Source organism: Sycon ciliatum, chromosome 9 (genome assembly GCF_964019385.1).
Source record: "Sycon ciliatum chromosome 9, ocSycCili1.1, whole genome shotgun sequence".
NCBI classification, from domain to species: domain Eukaryota; kingdom Metazoa; phylum Porifera; class Calcarea; order Leucosolenida; family Sycettidae; genus Sycon; species Sycon ciliatum.
Genome location: NC_088651.1, coordinates 8174041 through 8195933, shown reverse-complemented (window position 1 = coordinate 8195933; position 21893 = coordinate 8174041). Strand labels below are relative to the sequence as shown.

The 21893-nt window shown below is 49.4% G+C and overlaps 1 protein-coding gene across 1 annotated transcript in view; it reads left to right on the top strand.

Annotated features, from left to right (window-relative positions):
- The first annotated feature begins 821 nt into the window (after nt 1-821).
- LOC135824730 (mucin-2-like) overlaps nt 822-21893 on the top strand; it is a 42990-nt gene continuing 21918 nt past the window's right edge. Inside the window, exons 1-5 of the mRNA XM_065337441.1 lie at nt 822-1481; nt 9224-9322; nt 10063-10136; nt 11057-11161; nt 11778-11886. Of these exons, the coding sequence (XP_065193513.1) occupies nt 1328-1481; nt 9224-9322; nt 10063-10136; nt 11057-11161; nt 11778-11886 (541 nt within the window). The 5' untranslated portion in view covers nt 822-1327. The remainder of the gene's footprint in view (nt 1482-9223; nt 9323-10062; nt 10137-11056; nt 11162-11777; nt 11887-21893) is intronic.

Sequence of the window (21893 nt, the reverse complement as noted above, 5' to 3'; positions counted from 1 at the left end):
CTAGCACTAGATACCATCGTATACATTCTAGTCATTAGGTACGGTAGGGGGATGTCCATTGTCCAAACGGTACGGTAAACCCCTTGGACGTCTGCTCCTGTCACCTGGTCACAGACACAGTGTCACGGTCACTGTGTCAGTAGGCTCTACGTAACCATGGTAACTCGTTGCGTGTTCATGGTGTTGCCATGGTTGCAGTACGTATGTCCAGAGGCAGAGGTCTTATTATTATTATTTAATATTATTATTAGACACAATCTCATAGCATGTGACAAGCATAGCTAATGCAGGGACAGAATCCCCTGAGACAAGGGCGTTGAGCCAGCCACGGCAATAGTAAGCTAGGAAAACAAAGCAAATATTAATTAAAGCAAAAAAATGAATGGAAAATTACAAAGAAAAACGATTAACGGAAGAGAGGGTCTTGTGATGATGGTGTGTTGTCTGTTGAATTCAGCGAGATGAAAACGACTCAGTACGTCAGAATCATATCAGGGCTAGGGCCCGGCCAGGTGTAATATGCCCGAAATTACTTTGCCGAGAATGCTTTTGGGAAATTCTCGTAAACCTTGCCGAAAATGCTCCCAAACCTTGCCGAAAATGCTCGGAAAATGCTCACTTTTTTTGTAATCCTCAGCACACGCCGTCAAAAGACTCAAAACCAGGGAGTCAGAAAATACCGGTATTTTACAACTCCCTGGTCAAAATCATTATTTCAATTCATAAACTACTCAACAAGAAGCTGGAATGCGGAAATGACGTTCTTGTTTGGAAAGTTTTTCTTCTCTCAATTTGGATACACAACGGCCAAGTGCTCCGTTTCCCCCAAAATGCTGCATCACGAGCCCAAAGTGCTGGTTTCGCGGATTGTACCGAAAATGCTCCAAAACATGCCGGCATATTACACGGGGGCCTAATCAGGGCTAGGGAGTTTTAGCTTCTCGTGAACGAGAACGAAAACGACTGACAGCCATTCAATTCGGGCGCCCAAGCCGAGTCGTTCACTACTAGACTGTCTTCTGCGGACGTCATCACTGTCATCAGACTGACCTGGAACTACTGGCAATCATTGAATGTATGGACCAGTTTACTTCAGCGAGATGAAAACAATTCACTGTCTTCTGACGTTCTGTGCCCATCAGACTGACCTGGAACCACTGGCACTGGAGCAGTGGGGCGAAAAGGCGAGTGGAGAGGCGCATGAAATGGAAATCATTGTCCACGCAGAGCTGTGTACTACATCTACACTGTAGCAGTAGCAAACTGATCCGATTGGACGCAAGGACAGAAGGAAATCAACTCTCTTAGTCGCTTAGTTGGCGTAGCAATGTTGGGGCACTCGACAATGGCAGTGTCCATTTCTAGCCGCCAATATGGCCATTGGCATTGGTCAGGTCGAGCAGCAGCATCATCAGCAGCAAGAGTAACATCACTGAGATCATCGATATCAGGATTATCATTGACACTGATTCACGGAATATGTAAGTGGCATCGATTACCCTGCTGACAGAATTCAACGGAGTACCGGTACTAGATTGGAGAGCGATTTTTTAGTGCCTTCAGTAGACTCTACGGATTTGTTTACAGACATTGGCCATGTACACTGCACTTGCATGTAGATGTACGTCGTTGCAGCGATAGCGGTATTCAAGATTGTTCTCACTGCTCTGTCGTTAGTAGAGGAAGAGTCAGTCTCTTAGTTATCCCAGATTTTAGCCCCATGCCATAGTTGCTGCTCATTTCTGTGAAATCTTCTGTTCTAAATCGCAACATCTAGCAGTGATAGAGTACAGATGTAATGGGGGAGGGGTGGATGTGTGTGTGTGTGTGTGTCTGTGTGTGTGTGCTTCTATCAAAGCAGCGTGCTGTCTATACTGGTTACCCCAGCAAGTGTAGGGTGTGCATAGGTAACTGCCTTGGCCGTTTTTATGCCAATGTACTCCGTGTGGTGTAGACCAGGTGTACATTGGTGGTCGTTTCACATGGCTTCGCCAGTTGTGTGGATTAGACAGTTATCTGGCGCAAGTCTTGATCTGTCTCATTCAGATCTTGTTCGCTATCGTGGCTATAAGAGAAAATCTGTGGGTGCACATCCAGTGCACTTGCAGATTTGCGTGCTTCTCTTGCGACGGGCGTATACATGGTACATGGTAAATGGTGTGTGTGTGTGTGTGTGTGTGTGTGTGTGTGTGTGTGTGTGTCCCCCATATGGTGCAGTGGTATGTGCAGTCGATTTCCAATCCAGAGGTTTCGGGTTCCCGACGATTATGGTCGCACACGTCTTTCTTCTCTTTCTTGGACTCTTCCTGACTTTTCTTTCATTCTCCTGGGTGGTTACCAACAGCCAGTGTATGCCGGAGCATTTGGTGTTGTGTGTGTGTAGAAAAAAATGGAAAATGAAAGGTGGGGATTCACTGGCCAGAAAAAGTCACTTCAAACAGCTGTGTGGTACCAGGCTAAAAATAGTGGCGGTCAATTCATCAGCCTTGCAAGCTGTTGAATGGTGTAATCCCAGCACAAGTTGCTATGTGTAACAGTTACATAGCTTTTCGCTATCATCGCTTCCGCGATGGGCATGTCTGAGGTCTGAGGTGTGTGTGTGTGTGTGTGTGTGTGTGTGTGTGTGTGTGTGTGTGTGTGTGTGTGTGTGTGTGTGTGTGTGTGTGTGTGTGTGTGTGTGTGTGTGTGTGTGTGTGTGTGTGCCCCATATGGTGCAGTGGTATGTGCAGTCGATTTCCAATCGAGAGGTTACGGGTTCAATTCCCGACGATTATGGTCGCACACGTCTTTCTTCTCTTTCTTGGACTCTTCCTGACTTTTCTTTCATTCTCCTGGGTGGTTACCAACAGCCAGTGTATGCCGGAGTATGTGGTGTGGTGTGTGTGTAGAAAAAAATGGAAAAATGAAAAATAGGGATTCACTGGCCAGAAAAAGTCACTTCAATCAGCTGTGTGGTGGATACCAGGCTAAAAATAGTGGCCGTCAATTTCATCAGCCTTGCAAACTGTTGAATGGTGTAATCCCAGCACAAGTTGCTATGTCTAACATAGCTGTTCGCTATCATCGCTTCCGCGATGGGCAGGTCTGAGGTGAGGTGAGGTGAGGTGTGTGTGTGTCTTGAAGGTCAGTTTGATAATTTGAGGCTCTGTCTAGTTCCCGTCTTCTACTTACTTGGAGCTCTCCCTAAGTTGGTTCTCGCTTCCCAGCAGGGCTCTCCTATTCCTAACCTTGCTAGGAGAGCCCCCGGCGTCCAGATAGAAATACAGGTCTGAGAGGCTCATGGCGCGTCTTCCAGGACAATTTTAAAAATGTTGATATTGTCACTGGCGCGCCGCTCTCCGTCCTCCATCCGCAGTGGACTAGCTACCCCTCGGATGTCGCCTCTACCATCCTCAGCTTTTCAGCAACCAGAAAACGGGCGACGTCGTGGCAGGCAGGATCCCCCCAGTAGGAGCGATTCTCTACTAAAATTCGCTTCGTGGAATGTCAGAACACTCGTGAATGCTGACGGCCCAATCGAAACTGCTGCGTCTGGACATAGAGTAGTCGAGATCAGGAAGATCAATACTGTCATAAAATGAGCTGAAGAGACTTGACATCGAAGTGGCTGGACTTCAACTCAAGAATCGAAGTGGTTTGGAGCTGAGATCTACAATGTCGCAGATTCGATCATGTTGTCATCTGGACGTCCCGTACCATCTTAAAATTTCAAACGCGGAGAAGGAGTCTGCATCGTCCTGAGAGGCCGTGCACCTAACGCTTTCTCGGCAGGAGGAATCCAATGGACGGCGGTCTCGTTGAGAATTGCACAATGCAAGTTGAAGTTCGTCCACCACGGAAACAAAAACACCTGGATCAATGTGATTGCATGCTACGCTCCAACTTTCAGATCAAGTAGGTAGTTCAAAAATGAAGTTTTTGCATCCCTGCAAGCGAGCACAAACTCAATGCCACCAAGTCAACAATTGATTATCCTTGGCGAGTTCAATGCACGTGTTGGTCTCATCCAGAGTGCTGATCCATGGTAATTGGTATGGGACCTGACGAGATAATGGAATAGGGGAAACGAACAATGCTGGACTGGAACTGCTTCAGTTCTTGACATGCAACAGCCTCACTGTGGGCAACACCTGGTTTGCCAAGAAGCGTATCTACAAGTATACATGGCAGCACCCACGGACGAAGAAGTGGCACTGTATCGATTTTGCCATTGTCAGGCGGCAAGATCTGCTAGCCTGCACAGACTGCCGCGTTATCCGTAGTGCGGAGTGTAGTACCGACCACAATCTTGTATGCCTATCGTTCTGGCTGTCGTACACCGTCAAATTTCGCACCAGAGTAGCACGGCGTTCACGTTTTAATATCCAAGCTCTCATGACCCGCCCTGGTATGACCGACGAACAATCTAATGCGGTGCAGGATACTCGGCTCCAATTCGCCACCGCTGTGCAACACCATCTACAATCGTCTGGGCCAGTTGATACCGTTGATGCCAAGTGGTCGGCATACAAATCTGCCTTGACTTCCAGCCCTGAGGCACACCTGGGCAAACCCGTTCGACAACAACCTGACTGGTTCCTAGCAGCAGCAGACATCCTCCAACCTCTTTTTGCTGAGCGCACACGCCTTCATCAACAGTGGCGTCAATCAGAGCTGCCAGTGCACCACCGCCGCTTCCTCGATGTCCGAGGTAGCTGTCGTACTGCAGTTGGTGCAGCGAAGAGTGCATGGTTGGAGCAGTGAGCTAGCACTGAGGAGCGTGGCAAATTTAGCGGTAAGCACGTTTGGTCCGCCATCCGAGACATTCAACGGTGCTATTCAGGACTCTGATCTGTCACCATCCATCCGGTCCGTAATGCTGAGGGCATAGTTTGCACGTCCTTGGAGGACCAGGAAGACTGCTGGTCCACTCACTTCTCAAACTTGCTCAATGTCCCCAGTACCTTCAATGCCTCCACCATTGCTAACATCCCCCAATGTGAGCCTGACGAGTCTCTGGCAGTCACACCAATGATGAAAGACCTTGTCGTCGCCATCAGACATCTTGCAGATGGCAAAGCTGGAGGTTCCTCGCGTATAGTCCCCGAGCTTGTGAAAGCAAGTGGCCATGATTCCCTGGACGCATTGCTGGATCTCGTCCAACTTGCTTGGACGACTGCCACTGTTCCGCAGGAATGGCGCGATGCCGAGTTTGGTTCCTGTTCCCAAGAAGGGCAACCTCTCAAATGTGATAGTTGGTGGGGTATTGCCCTTCTTGATGTTGTTGGCAAGGTGTGTGGCCGCATGATTCAAGATCACCTGCAGTTTTTGGCTGAGTCAGAACTCCCAGAGTTCCAGTGCGGCTTTTGGCCAGGCAGGGGCCGTGTTGATGCTATCTTCTCACTCCGTCAGCTAATTGAGAAAGCATACGAACATCGTCAGCAGCTCTTGTGTGTGTTTGTGGACTTGAAAAAGGCGTACGATTCTGTACCACGCGCTGCTCTCAGGGTGGCCTTGGGCCGACTTGGGGTTCCGCAACAGCTAGTGGCCTGATTAGGGCTTTCCACACCTTTACCTCTGCCTCGGTCCGGGTTGGCAACTCCACCTCTGATGAGTTCCCTGTCGTTAATGGTCTCCGACAAGGATGTGTCATGGCACCAGTTCTCCTTAACCTGTACTTCGGGGTGGTTGTTGAGACATGGCGTGCCCGGCTAAAGGATGCATGTCGTAGTCACTCTGTCAGCCTCCAGTTTACCATCGATGGCCAACTCTACCCCCGCTCATCATCGCGAAGGGCTGGCGAGTCACTGTCTGTTAGTGACCTGGAGTATGCTGGTGATGCCGTTCTCGTGTCTGAATGCCGTAGTGATGCTGAGTTTGGTGTGGAGCTCTTCTGTAGTTTTGCCCGAGAATGTGGACTAACTGTGAGCATCGCCACGACTAAGATCATGACGGCGGGCCATGGAGTCTCTGCTGAAGACTCGGCTGACATCGTTCTCCCCCTTGGCACTATCGAAGCCGTGCCGAAGTTCACTTACCTAGGATCCGTAGTGACCCCTGACAGTCGTTCTTCATCCGACATCAAGCGCCATATTGCCGAAGCCTCTAAGGCCTTCGGAGCCATCCAGAAGGTATTCACTGACAGGTCTCTGTCCCTCTCTAGTAAACGACACCTGTACATGGCCTGCGTTTCCTCAATATCACTGTATGACGGAGAGTGTTGGACCCCACTCCAACAGGATATCAGAAGTTTGGATAAATTCCACCATCAATGCATCCGGACTGTCCTGAGCATCACCAAGCCTCGTCAGTGGTCCGAGCGGCTGTCATCCACAGACCTGCAGATCCGTTGGGGAGACCCAGTACTGATGTCTACACTCCTTCGCAATCGGCGTCTGGAATGGACTGGGCACGTTGCGCGTATGGATGAGGATCGCACCCCTCCAACTTCTCTTTGGGTGGCTACCTGTGCCTCAGCCTCTTTGTGATCCCCGGCGACGGTGCAAGGACACGGTGATGACCGACCTCAAGTTTGCACTGCAGTAGCCATCTCAGTGGTTCAACCTTGCTCAGGACCGCCAACAGTGGAGGGAAGTACGGGTTGCCCCTCAGTCGAGCTCCACCATGCTCAAGTCTGTGTATTGCGCAGTGTATGACCGGAACTTCTCACGGGTCTCCGACAGAACGCGGCACAAGTGCACCACTCAGAGACGGCTTCCCGTCCAGCTCCATCTTGGATCAGTGCAGTGCCAGAACTGCCAGAGGTGGTTCCGCAGCAAGGGTGGCTACTCTGTCCATTGATGCCAGCGGTGAGCCAGTCACGAGTTCTCCTACACCAACAGTCAGTCTGTCTGTGCCACTTTGAGCTTGTTGCCAGCAGCACTGCCCAACATGTCAGCGATGCTTCCGTTCCCCGGCCGGGTTCAAGCGTCACAACTGCAATCGTGGTGCGAGACTATCTGCTGCTGAGAGAGCAGCTCTGCCCCTCAGCTGCCCACATTGTAAACGCAATTTCCGCCGGCAGCAGGACCTAGCCAGACATTTGCGGTCCTGCTTGTGATCCGACTCCCGTTTTCTGGTCCCCTTTTCATAGGGGTGACACTTGCCCCTCTGGGCAGTCATGCTGCTAGTAGTAGTAGTAGTGTGTGTGTGTGTGTGTGTGTGTGTGTGTGTGTGTGTGTGTGTGTGTGTGTGTGTGTGTGGAAGGCATCGCTGTTCAAGGGTGGCTCATAGACCAACAGCAGAGGAGCGCTCAGCCTTCCAGCACGTGTGCATATGCGGCAAGCGGATGCGACTACCCGTGCACCTGGAGCGTCATCGAGCGTCGTGTCCTCTCTCTCTCTCTTCTCAAGTTTCCCAGTGATGGGATCACGTGACCCTTTTGCGGCAGTGACTCTACAGGACAGGTGTGTGTGTGTGTGTGTGTGTGTGTGCGCGCGTGTTGGTGGTGGAAGCTATCGTGTGGGGAGAGATGTGGGGTGATCCATCGCTATTGTCCTCCCGGCTTCAGAAGCGGAGGCTTGAATGGCTTGGCCATGTGGCCCGCATGTCGGATATTCGTGTGCCCAAGCAGCTGTTGTTTGGCTTCCTACCGTCGCCTCGGCCTGCGTGTGGTCCCCGTCGTCGCTGGAGGGATGTGATTTCGGCTGATCTTCGGCACATCGGCATTGAACATCTGGCTTGGTACAGGATTGCTCAGGATCAGTCTGCCTGGCGGGTGTCTGCCGTTGGGCCGAGCCTCGGCGGTCCTTCCCATGATCAATCTCAACGGGTGGACTGTCTTATCTGCCACCATTCGTTTCGTCGGCCAGGTGACAAAGCAAGACACAAGTGTAGCGCAGAGCGAAGTCTCCCCATCCAGGAGCAGCGTGGTGCTGTGCAGTGTGGTACATGCAGGAGGTGGTTTCACTCTCGTGGTGGCCTGTGTGTACATCATTGTTTGCCCCTGGAACCATCGGAAGCGTCCGCGCCTGCATCACCTATTCCGCTCAACGTCCCAGCTTCTCTCTTGTGTGTGACATGCAAATTTATGATGCAATCGGCAATTCAAGTCAGTGCCTGGTTTCAGACGTCACAAGTGCGACCGTGGCCATCGAGCAACCAATTCTGATAGAGCGTCGTATGGTCGCTGTTCTCGCTGCAACCGTCAGTTCCGTCGACAGAGTGACCTGAGTCGTCATCTCCGTTTCTGCTCCTGACAATGACTCTGGCTCCTTTCGGAGTGGTGTGGCCCTTGTGGCAACCAAGCTACAGTAGTAGTAGTAGTGTGCGTGTGTGTGTGTGTCTGTGTGTGTGTGTGTGTGTGTGTGTGTGTGGTGTGTGTGTGGTGGTGTGTGTGTGTGTGGTGTGTGTACGGACATGTGTGTGGGGTGGGTGGGTGTATGTGTGTGTGTGGGGGGGGGGGGGGGAGGAGGGATGAGAGGGAGTGATGTAGTGTGGGTGGGGGAGGGATGAAAGGAGAGGGAGTGATGTTGTGTGTGTGGGGGGGGGGGGGGGCGGAGGAGAGGGAGTGATGTAGTGTGTGTGTGGGGGGGGGGGGGGTGAAAGGAGAGGGAGTGATGTCGTGTGTGTGGGGGGGGGGGGTGAAAGGGGAGGGAGTGATGTAGTGTGTGTGTGCGGGGGGGGGGGGAGGGGTGTGAAAGGAGAGGGAGTGATGTAGTGTGTGTGTGGGGGGGGGGGGGGGTGAAAGGAGAGGGAGTGATGTCGTGGGCGTGTGTGTGTGGGGGGGGGGGGAGGGGGTGTGAAAGGAGAGGGAGTGATGTAGTGTGTGCGTGTGTGTGTGGGGGGGGGGGGGGAGAGGAGAGGGAGTGGTGTACTGTGGGGGGGGGGTCATATGTGACCATGGTAACTATTGTTATAACAAATGCATGAGGGGGATTTGAATGAACCACTGATTAGGCTCCCATGTTTCATGTGTGTGTGTGTGTGTGTGTGTGCGTGCGTGCGTGTGTGTGTGTGTGTGTGTGTGTGTGTGTGGATTAGACAGTTATCTGGCGCAAGTCTTGATCTGTCTCATTCAGATTTTGTTTGCTATCGTTGCTGTAAGAGAAAATCTGTGGGTGCACATCCAGTGCATTTGCAGATTTGCGTGCTTCTCTTGCGACGGGCGTGGTACATGGTACATGGTGGTGTGTGTGTGTGTGTGTGTGTGTGTGTGTGTGTGTGCGTCTGTGTGTGTGTGTGTGTGCACACAACGTGTGATGCATATCTGCATACTGGTGGTATGTGGTCTGCTCCATTACAGTGCTATTAGCATATATCAGTTCTCTACCAGTGTGTGGCCGTGCGCAATCTACCTGCTCAAGTAGTCAAGTCTACCAGCAATCATCGGCAACTTGCCTTGGTGTGTGATACTAGACAATAGCATATTAAATTTTATGATGATGAGGATTGTGCTAATCTAGTGCGGTGTTGGAATTCACTGATTTAGCATGGTGTTGGAATTCACTGATTTAGCATGGTGTTGGAACGGTTTGTAATGGAAAGCACTTCTCAGCCTCAGCAACCCTTTCTATTACTGTACATGTCACATGTCACCATGCTGCGTGTAAATTTGACATGTTTGCTGGCTAGCTAAATTATGGCCTGTATCGGCCAGCTCACACACATGAATAGCTAAATGGCCTGTACCATCCAGCTCACGCAGGTGAATAGCTAAATGGCCTGTACCATCCAGCTCACAAACATGCCATAGTAGCCAGTTGACTGGCTAAATGGTTTGTACCAGCCAGCTCACACAATAAAAGGTGGTGTTTAAACAATTAAACTATTCCTGGGTGAACCACCAAGGACAGCAAACTGAGTTTAAAGTCACAGCAACTTAAACCATTGGAAGGGCTATGCAGCACTGACAAAGTGGCAATCGTGACATAAATGATTTAAAATTTCTCAAGTTCGGGCTATTTGTGGCTATTTGTGGCTAGTGTACTTCAAAGTACATGTAGGCTAGGCGGCTGCACGGACGGACAACACACCTTTGTAACTACTAGTGCTTAGCTGATTATGCATGACCAGTGTGTAGTGTTGTTGTTGTTTTGCTTTCACGGTTTATGATTGTCTGCACATGTCTATGACTATATACAGATGTTCTGAGAATGGATGCACAGGCCTTAACTGCTACTCAGATCACTTACAAAACAAAGACACTCGGATTAGATGTAAGTTACTCAGTGTTGTTAAGAACTAAGGTGACATAGCCCAGCTGTTCCCTACTGTTTGTATCAGCCATGACACGTTCTTGGTAGCAGTCAAATGTACCACGTAACAGATGATGGGTTTGGATAGCAAATGCAGCATTTATAATGTGTACCTGCAGCAGTGTTGAGTGCAGTGCACTGAAGAGTCATCAGTTCTTGTCTATTTGCAAACGTTGCCACCAGCAAACCTACTTGCCCTTTGACAACGTCCACTTCTGCACAAAAGTCTGAAGAGAACTGGACTTCAACCACAAGGACTCTAACCACCAGGACTCGAACCAGGCACATTCAGTGTAATCATTTTTATGCCAGTGATGCCACTCTATCACTACTAAGCCATGGAAGGGGGGAGGGTACTACTAAGCCAAGGAAGGGGGGGGGCACTACTAAGCCATGGAAGGGGGGGGTACTACTAAGCCATGGAGGGGGGTACTACTAAGGCATGGAGGGGGGTACTACTAAGGCATCGAAGGGGGAGGGGGTACTACTAACTTAGTACTAAGGCATGGGAGGGGGCACTACTAAGCCATGGGATGGAGGGGGCACTACTAAGCTATGGGAGGGAGGGGGGGGGGGGACTGCTATGCCATGGGAGGGGGCACTACTAAGCCATGGGAGGGGGAGGGGGACTACTAAGCCATGGTGTAGTCATTCTATGGAGACGATGGACGAGCATTTTGTTTGGACTTCGAAGCTCCCTTTTCCTGTAAAACTACACTGCAATCAAGTATGACTTCTCCGATATCCCTTGAGCATGGAGCCTATTGGAATTATCTTGTAACATTTTAGCATTTTTGGACAATCTCGTAATATGGAGTATGTTGGACCATCTCGTAACATGAATAATGTTCTTTTTGATGGCACTGTGATGTTGCATTAAGGTGGATTCTGGTGTAACGTCTAAAACCATCGGACCCAGAATGTCACAATACATGGATTTTGGCACAAGCGGCACAACACGAGATGTTAAAGTGGCAACTTCCTCTGTGAGTACAAGACACAGTGCATCAAGCACACTGGAGAACTACATGTAACAGTTTGTTTCACATAATGACTGTGTGAAATGTGTTATCCATTGTACTATGGATCAAGTAACAATAGTTGAGAATGTGCACTGCACACATGCTGCACTTTGGGAGGTTTTTGAATATTGAGATTAGTACATTTTATACCCTAGCTTCAGGCATGCTGGAATTCTGACCAGAAGTTGTATGTCTGCACAACTTCGTGATCCTTACAGAACTATCTCTCTTCCCCCGGCCTCTCTCTCTCTCCCTCTCTCTCTCCCTCTCTCTCTCTCTCTCTCTCTCTCTCTCTCTCTCTCTCTCTCCCCCCCCGGCCACTCTCTCTCTCTCTCTCTCTCTCTCTCTCTCTCGTACTGGTCTAGAGTTTGGTGTTTCATCAGCTCAAAGCTTCATGTATGGTGATTGTTAATGGCACATAAATGAATCATGGGTATGAATACAGTGCTCAATCTATGGCCAGTACAGGGAGTCGAATGTAAGGAGTAACTACTACTACTACTAGTGGTATTTAAGTCGTAAGTAGTATTTGAAGTATTTGGAGCAGCATGGTGTAATTTTGTTTTGCTTACCATTTTAGGTAACGGAGAGTTTCTCATTCTCTGCTTCATGGACAATGGTTGGTTGGCTGAACTTACCTGCATCATCCAGTAGCTATGTTGACTATGGTCTGCTTTATACCTCCACTGGTAAGTCTTGAAGTAACCATGGTAGCTATCATCACCATGGCAACTGCAATCCATTGCCAACTACTGACCTGCAGCACTAGAGAGGTTCCGCATAACGTAATTACGTTAGTAAAAAACGTAGTCGATCTACGGAAAGTCTTACGTAAACTGCATGCGCATCTGCGTTCCGCCATACGGAGTTTACAAATCACGTAGCTGCCCTTGGCAACTCCGAACGCAGCAGTATACGACCAGATCGACCTGGGGAGAGAGTCATAAATTTGTACCCCAATCCACTTACGGACCAGCTACGTTATCAGAGCCCTATCTACGTACTCTACGTAGACAACTTTCCGTAAGTGGAGTGCAAACTCGCGAATTCACGGGTTTCCCCGCCCACTAACGTAAAGTTGCTCAACTTTACGTAGTGCGGAACCTCTCTACTATGAGTGTAGTATGCATGTCGGGTACTGGGCTGGTAATGCCTGCAACAGTGTATGAATGTCGGGTACTGGGCTGGTAATGCCTGCAACAGTGTATGTATGTCAGGTACTGGGCTAGTAATGCCTGCAACAGTGTATGATGTAAAACCTACACTGATGTTGCCGGTGAGGATCACGAGATACATGTACATGACTAAGCATACTGTGAGAAGCACAAATACATTAATTTTAATACTATAACTTGTAAAATGGCAATAAATAAGATAAATTGTGCACTCATAACAACAGCAAAAATGAAGAAAGTCAAGTTCCATAACGTTTTCTTGTGACTGTCATCAGTGGAACGCCGTCACATAAAAATGTAATAACTAAAACACACACTTATATACATGTAGCTAATATGGTTTCAGGTAGAAATACAGCAGCTAACAAGTACACTAGTCTCACATACACTATATTCACACATACACTATATTCCACACTATATTCACACATTGCAAAGGTGCAAACTTCGCTTTTTGTACTTGTTAGCTGCTGTATTTCTACCTGAAACCATATTAGCTACATGTATATAAGTGTGTGTTTTAGTTATTACATTTTTATGTGACGGCGTTCCACTGATGACAGTCACAAGAAAACGTTATGGAACTTGACTTTCTTCATTTTTGCTGTTGTTATGAGTGCACAATTTATCTTATTTATTGCCATTTTACGACTATTGTCTCCTCGTCGATTGTTTAAATACTGTAACTTGTGCCCACAATTTCCATGTTACATTACTATACATGCTGTGAGGAGCACAACGGGCAAATTCACCTTGAAATAGTAACTAGGGCAGGGTTCTAGCCAAAAGTGGATGGGGGGCAGCCCCCCCCCCCCCCCACCCGACCCCTACTCTGTTTGCCCCCCCCCCGTGTGAAAAATGCCCCCTTACTCATTTTCCGATTTTCGTGTTCTTCATGCAATTCAACGAAAATGCAGTCGAAAGTCACAATTAGATGGTTCGTAAAGGCACATTTGTCTGGGGCGAAGTCGGGGATTCGGCCCATACGTTGCATTCAGCGTGGCAAGACAATATTGGAAAGTGGAAAATGGGATACCGGGTAACTGTTTTCCATGCCCCCCCCCCCCCCTACTGTTTCCCATGCCCCCCTACTGTTTCCCATGCCCCCCCCCCTACTGTTTCCCATGCCCCCTCCTACTGTTTCCTGTGCCCCCCCCTACTGTTTCCCATGCCCCCCTACTGTTTCCCATAAGCTCATTGCGTAATCCCATATTTGGGAGACGTGATGTAATCGCGTGCCGTGGCAAAGTGCCGAGTTGTGGGCAAAGTAAGCATGCAATATCGTCTTCTGGATGGTGTCATTGACAACAATTTAGTTGATATTCTTCAGCAAGCTGTCTTCTCAGCGTGTGTTTTGTGCAATTACCAACCCACATTGGTTGCCACCTGATATGGTCTCGATGTCAATACAATTTTCACACCTTCATTCATAAATCGCCTGTCCTGTTTAACAATGTACATAATTATGTAAATAAGCGAACATTTTAGTAGTATCACAGATGGTGGTGTTCCCAGAAACTTTATTATTTAGGTGCAGCTTAGCACTGTGCACATTACCGGTATTCTTTCTATTTGCTGTGTTGAGAGCACCACCCCACACCCTATTATTTGATCATTATTGTATTTCGTCACCTACGGTGTGCTAAGCTGCCATTCCTTTTACTAGTGCTTCCTGTTGGCACATCCAATAAACCAGTCCTTTACCCCGCCAGTACTCAGACGCCTACTAATCGTGTTCAGTACTCCACGAGTACAAACAGTGTATTGATTTTTATGATTGAATGGAAAAACAATCACTTTGAAAGAAGATTGTGAGTTCTCGAAGAGTGCTATGGTGAAGTAACTAGGAAAAGAAAGTTCCAAAAAAGTCCAGTGTTGACATTAAGAACAACATCACATTAGAGCAGCATGAACGGCCGGAAGGTAATGCGAGAAATAAAATGTCTCCAGTCGGGGCAGAAACTCCTTCACAAGGGAATGATCAGCAGCGACAGTTTCCACAAACAGACCATCTGGAAACCATAATTATGACAAAGTGGGCAGCCTCCACACCGCAACATACATCTGCGTTTGAACTTGGTAGTAGTAGGTGTGCGTTCGCTTGAGGACCAAATTGCCATCAACATCCGTCAAGCATGAAGTCCGCCGTCCAGCAAACTCACGAAGCGACATACCATTCCGCATGGTGAAAAAACACTTGATCTTCTCCACACGCTGCAGTTTGCCATTGACCATGACGAGACCATCAGGCGAAGCACTAAGCCATGGTTTGGTTGGATGGATGAAAAGGTCACAGGATTCGACGACAACAGGAACATCCGAAGTCTGTGCACGTGTGATGTAGGCTTTGACAGCATCACGTTCATGCGCTAAGCCATACTTCATAGTCGCTGTAGGATGCTGCTGGTGGAGCCAATTTCCTGTTGATGATGGTCGAGAAATCATCACTTCGTCGGCTTGCAATGCTCTTAACAAGTGTTGCAGTCACTCGTAGTCGCCGCTCATTGTACCGGGAGAGGTTAGTTGACTGTCCCTTCGTCTCCCTTGCAATTTCAGCTGCACGGGCACTGGGCACAGCAACACGGTGTTCATAAAAATCAGCAGGTGATATCCGAACGTTGTATTTCCTGTCCTTACGGAAAGAGGGCAGGACGACGCAGCGTACAAAACAGAATTGTGGAAAGACAGGCAGTGAAATGAACTGGATCTTCTGGATGTGGCCTGACTTGAAGAACCTGAACCCTTTGTTTATTCCACGGAACGAGCTGTACTTGGCTGTGCCTGAATCACCATCCTCCTCGTCATCCTCCCCTTCATCATCATCCTCCCATTCGTCATCAACTTCAGCAGGGACAGCATTATCAGCAGCTACAGCACTATCAGCAGCTACAGCACTATCAGCTGGGACATCAACTTCAGCAGGGACAGCACCATCAGCAGCTTAGCAATATCAGCAATTCAGTTTTCGTTCCCGATCGACGAGCATTACGGCAAGCTAGCCAACGCTTCAATTCTTTCACGGAAAGTTGACTTGCCAAGCGTTGAGAGCCATCAGTATTCCGACCTAACGATGCTCCAGGCACATCGTCCTCGGAGAGCTTCACAGCCTGCGCCTCCATCTCCGACAAACAAAAGAATACGAAAAGTGTTCCTTGCAGAAGCTGACATTACAAATACAAGGCCGAGATTTGCTTCTGCCCACAACTCGGCACTTTCCAGGTTGGTCGCGTACGCATGACATCATTACGCAATGGGCCTATGCCCCCCTAATGTTTCCCATGCCCCCCCCTACTGTTTCACATGCCCCCCTACTGTTTCCCAGTTTCCCATGCCCCCCCCCCTACTGTTTCCCATGCCCCCTACTGTGTCCCATGCCCCCTACTGTTTCCTATGCCCCCCCCTACTGTTTCCCATGCCCCCCTACTGTTTCCCATGCCCCCCCCCCTACTGTTTCCCATGCCCCCCCTACTGTTTCCCATGCCCCCCCCCCCTACTGTTTCCCATGCCCGCCCCTACTGTTTCCCTTGCCCCCCCTACTGTTTTTTTAGTGTTTATTTGAATTCGGATAGCTCAACAGTACAGAAATACAACTACAAAGAGTACCGAGTAGAAGGCCCCGAGAACGGGAAACCAAAAAACGAAACAAAAACAGCAACATCAATTTACTGATTATGCACATTGCTTGAAAACAAATCACAACAATGATTAAGAGTTAAGCTGTCTTTTAGCCAAATAGCCAATTTGACGCGGAAATCTGCGATAATAGTGCAGGACTTCAGGTCGTCTGGAAAATAATTCCAAACAAGAGCCGATTTACTTGAACAGGACAGAGAGCCAGACATAGATCTATAGCGATTGATACTCATGTTATGAGTTGTTGAGTCGCGAGTAGTTCGGGTAGACACTGTTTCCCATGCCCCCCCCCCCTACTGTTTCCCATGCCCCCCCCCTACTGTTTCCCATGCGCCCCTACTGTTTCCCATGCGCCCTACTGTTTCCCATGCCCCCTACTGTTTCCCATGCCCACTACTGTTTCCCATGCCCCCCTACTGTTTCCCATGCCCCCTACTGTTTCCCATGCGCCCCTACTGTTTTCCATGCCCCCTACTGTTTCCCATGCCCCCCTACTGTTTCCCATGCCCCCCCCCCCTACTGTTTCCCATGCGCCCAACTGTTTCCCATGCCCCCCTACTGTTTCCCATGCCCCCCCCCTACTGTTTCCCATGCCCCCCTGCTGTTTCCCATGCCCCCTACTGTTTCCCATGCCCCCCCCTACTGTTTCCCATGCCCCCCACTGTTTCCCATGCGCCCCTACTGTTTTCCATGCCCCCCTACTGTTTCCGATGCCCCTCCCCTACTGTTTCCCATCCCCCCACCCCTACTGTTTCCCATGCCCCTCCCCTACTGTTTCCCATCCCCCCCCTACTGTTTCCCATGCCTCGCCCCACTAATATTTTGACCTGACTAGAACCCTGTAGTATGTATGTTGGACTCAGTAGAGCGTCCAGCCCCTATAGGATGTCCAACCCCTATATGGAGTCCATTGGTCCAAAATCCACTGGGAAACAGTAGGGGGGCATGGGAAACAGTAGGGGCGCATGGGAAACAGTAGGGGGCATGGGAAACAGTAGGGGGGGGGGCATGGGAAACAGTAGGGGGGGGGGGGCATGGGAAACAGTGTCTACCCGAACTACTCGCGGCTCAACAATAGATAGCACACGGATACGCTTATTTTAATGATGCATGGGAGCACACAACTACAAAGTTCTCACCGAATGTGAAGCTGAATGAAAATCCATCCACTCAAAGACCGGTGAACAGGTGACGGTAGGGACAATAATCTATTAGTAATACGAGGAATAAGATCGTTTGTGCACACTCAAGACGCACAGACACACCAACATCCATGTAGTGTACTCCACAGTGTTTCACTTCACCGCAACTAAATTGAAACGAGATGATTTAAACAATCTGTACAGCGTTACCGTCAGTCAAACAGTCTTCCCAAAGGTGAAAATGCAATTTGTTGTCGCGGGGCAATTTCACTGACACAATGTCATGTTTATAACATCAAAACGGTTACTTCATGGAATACGAGTATTATCTTGAGAAGCTTTTTCTTGTCATTGGCATAAAAGCAATCCTCCTATTGCTACTAGTACACTGGCACTGCGTTTGTGGATCCCATTGGCATTGTATTTGACATCATACTAGAGGAAGAGTTTCGTGGAGTTAACATAATTATCACAGGGATAAAAATACATTTCTCATGAAATAAATTTGATGATAGCTAGACGATTGAGGCAAAGTCCTTGCACTCCTTGAGGGCTGATAATTACTATTGTCACGCAACTACTACGAAGTCGTTGATTACTTTTAGGGCATTCATTCAAGCCACATCAAACAGACGCGATACGCTCCTTGAAAATGGAAAAAAATTCAAGCATATTCGACAGAACAGCAGACCAATCGAAACGAGTAAAAGCTTCCTTACCTCAGTCATCGTCCTGCCATGTAGTTGGACAGCCTTTTGACACGGTGGTACAGGCAGCTCTTGTCCAGTTGTATGTATGTATGTATATGTATGTATATATATTTTTTTTTGAATTCGCAAGTACACACGGGCTACAAGCCCAATTACATGGAAGCGAATGCGATAATGAGGCCAATTAAGAAAAAATAGGTGGAGGAAGGAGGAGGACGGTAGCAAAGCACAGGGAGGACAACTCAGGACCAAAATCAACAATTGCACAAATGTGAGAGCACCTGAGACCGAGGGTACCTGTGGAGCGATAAAATGCCAAGCAAACAGAAGAAAGGAAATCACAAGCCAATACACGCTAAACTGCACTTGAGTTAGAATGAAGGGGAAAACCGGAGCTCAACAAGATTATAACGTACAAAGTCATAATAAGAAGTCAACTGGATGAGAAGTAGCACAAGCAAACATTTCCTGACAACGAGAGGGGCTGTAACTACAGCCACAGCAGTAGCTGCTGTAGCAGCAGCAGCAGCAGCAGCAGCAGCAGCAGCAGCAGCAGCAACAACAACAACAACAACAACAACAACAACAACATCAACAACAACAACAACAACAACAACAACAACAACAACAACAACAACAACAACAACAACAACAACAACAACAACAACAACAACAACAACAACAACAACAACAACAACAACAACAGCAACAACAGCAACAACAACAACAACAACAACAACAACAACAACAACAGCAGCAGCAGCAGCGCCGTGCAGACTTCTCCAAGGGGAGTATGGGACTGTGAACACAGAAGGCGGGAGAATTCACGGAGTTTGCAGATCTAGCTCGCCAGCGTGAAGGGCAGTGCAGCTACGGCGAATTCACTGGGACGATTGAGTAGGCGAACTTCGCTGGGGAGGGTGTTCCAGAGGATGGCACCACAGTGCGATGGACGGGATGTCCCTGCTGCTGACCGGGCTAGCGGCAGGCGCAAACCCTGTCCTTGCTGGAGGCGGGTGGTGTTTCCATGAGCACTTCGAAACTTGTCCTGGAGGGCTGGGCTGGCTCGATTGTGCTGGCAACGCCACACAAACCTCAGCATCTTCTGCTTGTGCAGCTCCTGAATGCTGTAGAGCTGCAAGCTGGTCAGGAGGGGTTGAGCATGAGAGCGGGGTGGCTGGCCAAACACTGCCCTGGCAGCTCGGTTCTGGAGAACTTGCAAGCGAGAGACTTGCTCCTGTCGCAGGCAGGCGAAAAATGCTGTCGAACCGTACAGCAGATCAGGCATGATGGTGGACTTCATGAACTGTGTACGGGCCTTCAGACTTAATGCTCGCCTAGATCGCCAGAGCGCCCCGATCTTCTGAGATACTTTCTTGGCGATGCTGTCCACGTGTTTCTGCCAGTTGAGGGAGCTGTCCAGCAGAACTCCGAGGTACTTCGCAGTGCTTGCTGCTGGCAAACTAGTCCCATTGCAATTTACAGGAATGGCTTCACTGTGCATGCTCAGAACTTGGCTCTTCGTGGAGTTCAGGATGAGGTTGCGATCCTCTAGCCAGTCAGCCACTGCAGATACTGCCCGGGTAAGCGCCGCGGAGCATTCAGTAGGCAGCCGGTGGCTGAAGTACAAGCCAATATCATCCGCAAACTTTACTGTGGGCACGTCACCAGCAACCTCTGGTATGCCGCGCGTGTAGACACTGAACAAGATTGGTCCCAAAACGGATCCCTGTGGAACACCGCATGTGCATGCATTACAGGGTCCGTCCTGGGTTCCAATGCGCACTTGCTGGGTTCGATGGCTGAGATAGTTGGCAAAACAACTTAATGCCGTTCCAGAAACGCCAATGTCGAACAAGTCCTGCAGCAGCGTAGGGTGACTGACTTTGTCAAACGCCTTTGACATGTCAAGTAGGCAGATGCAGCAAGGCAATGCAGAGTCCTTTGCAGTGAGAACACCATCCGTTAGTAGCACAAGTGCATCTTCAGTGGAGTGATCCTTCCTGAAGGCAAATTGGGTCGGTGGTAGAACATTGTGTTCATCGAGGAATGCCACAAGCTGCCGCTGCACGAGCTTCTCTAGCAGCTTTGAGGCAATCGGCAGCAGGGATACTGGACGATAGTTCCCGGGGGATGTTGGGTCTCCAGACTTGTACAGAGGCCGGACCAGGGCCTTCTTGAAGGCAGAAGGTACAATGCCCGTTTCAAGAGACTCATTGAAGATCCGTGTGAGGGATGGCGTGAGGATATCACTGCAGGATTTGAGAAGCAGCCCAGGTATTCCATCACTGCCAGTTGCCTTCGCCGGAATTATCGCTTGCAGAAGCTTATTCACAGCAGCATAAGATGCTGTTCCCAGACAGCTGAGTGAGTGTTCAGCTGGGGGTCCATTCGGTAATGACAAGTGGGCTGGCTGATCAGGGTCAGTTCCAATGTTGCTAAATGCCACGCTGACCTTGTTCACATCACATGCAGGGTCTTGCTTGCTTCCTCCTCTGCCAGTGATGGAGTTTAACAGGGACCACATCTTCCTTGGATTGCGATTGTTGACAACACATTCATCACTGAAGTACTGGTTTTTCCTCCGTCTGACAAGGTTTGCTGCCGCCGTTCGAGCACGTTTGTACTGGTGGAATAATGCTATGTTAGCCCGGTCTCGCAGCCATCTTCGGTGCAGCCTGTTCTTTGCCATCGTTAGCTGGTAAGTGTCTCTGTTAAGCCATGGCCTTCTTCTGGAACGCTTCTTAACTGGGGTCATCGGGGCATAATGGTCCAGTACACGCATTATGCTAGCGTGCCAAGTGGACCACATATCGTCGACGCTCGCATGTGGAGGAAAAATGTGAAGGTCTGCTGCAAGCAGGTCAGCGCGGAGAGCTGCTATATCCACTCTGTGCAGCTGCCTAGTGAGGAGCGAACTCGCTGGCTGGCTTACTTCAGTAGCACAGCTGAGTGAAGCACTCACAGCAAAGTGATCGCTGATGTCACATGGTACGATGTTCCAGGATGTTAAGCTGGCATGGTTGACCAAGACTAAATCTAGTATGGTTCCACGCACACATTGGGGCAGAACACGAGTTGGTGCTGTCACGACGTTCTGCAGTCCATAGCTTCCACACGTGTCATGCATGTGGCGCAATTGTGGGCCAGGAGAAACTGGGTCAGCATTTACATTGAAGTCGCCCATCATAGTGACCGATCTGGTGTTGTTGGTGGCTGCCTGTAAGACAGTCTCTAGTCTGGGCCAGAACTCAACTGTTTCACTTGGCGGCCGGTACACACACCCTAAGAGATGAGGCGCCCGGGCACCTTTAAGCTCGATCCAGGTGCACTCTACATCATCCGCCATCACATCCGGGCGAGGCTTCACGGGGAGGGTCGACCTGAAGTAGATACATGTTCCACCTCCTCTTCCACCGGCACGGTCCTGACGGGCAATACTGAAGTTTGGGATCCGGATTTCTCCATCAGACACTGTGCCATCAAGCCATGTTTCAGCAACACCAACTATGTCCCAGCACTGGTCCGCGATCAGCTGCTCCAGGGCGTCGACTTTGTGCCGAAGGCTACAAATGTTGATAAAGCCAAAGCGTGCCCAGGAATTTGCTGGGGCGCCTTGATGGGACCGTGGTGTAAATGGTATGGCATTAGGGTTGAGATGTCTAATGAAAAGACCCGGAACAGATGGGGTGGCATTAGGATTAGGTTCGAGTCCTGTTGGAGAATTAGGGTCACCCAGTGCTGCCATCATTCTTTATCACTGGTCGGATCTGTGGTGCAATGTTTACCATTAACAGGATATCCTTGTGGCGTCGAACGAAAGGGAGTGTCAGTGTATCTGACTCGTCAGATTGGAAGTGTGCTGTACTTTTCTCGTTCTCCGCTTTCTGCTTTCATCGCGCGTACTGATGAAACGTCTTATTGTCAGCAACTGCACAGCAGAACTGGTAGCCATGACCAGTCAAACAGGGGATCCTTGTGGCGTCGAACGAAAGGGAGTGTCAGTGTACCTGACTCGTCAGATTTGAACTGTGTT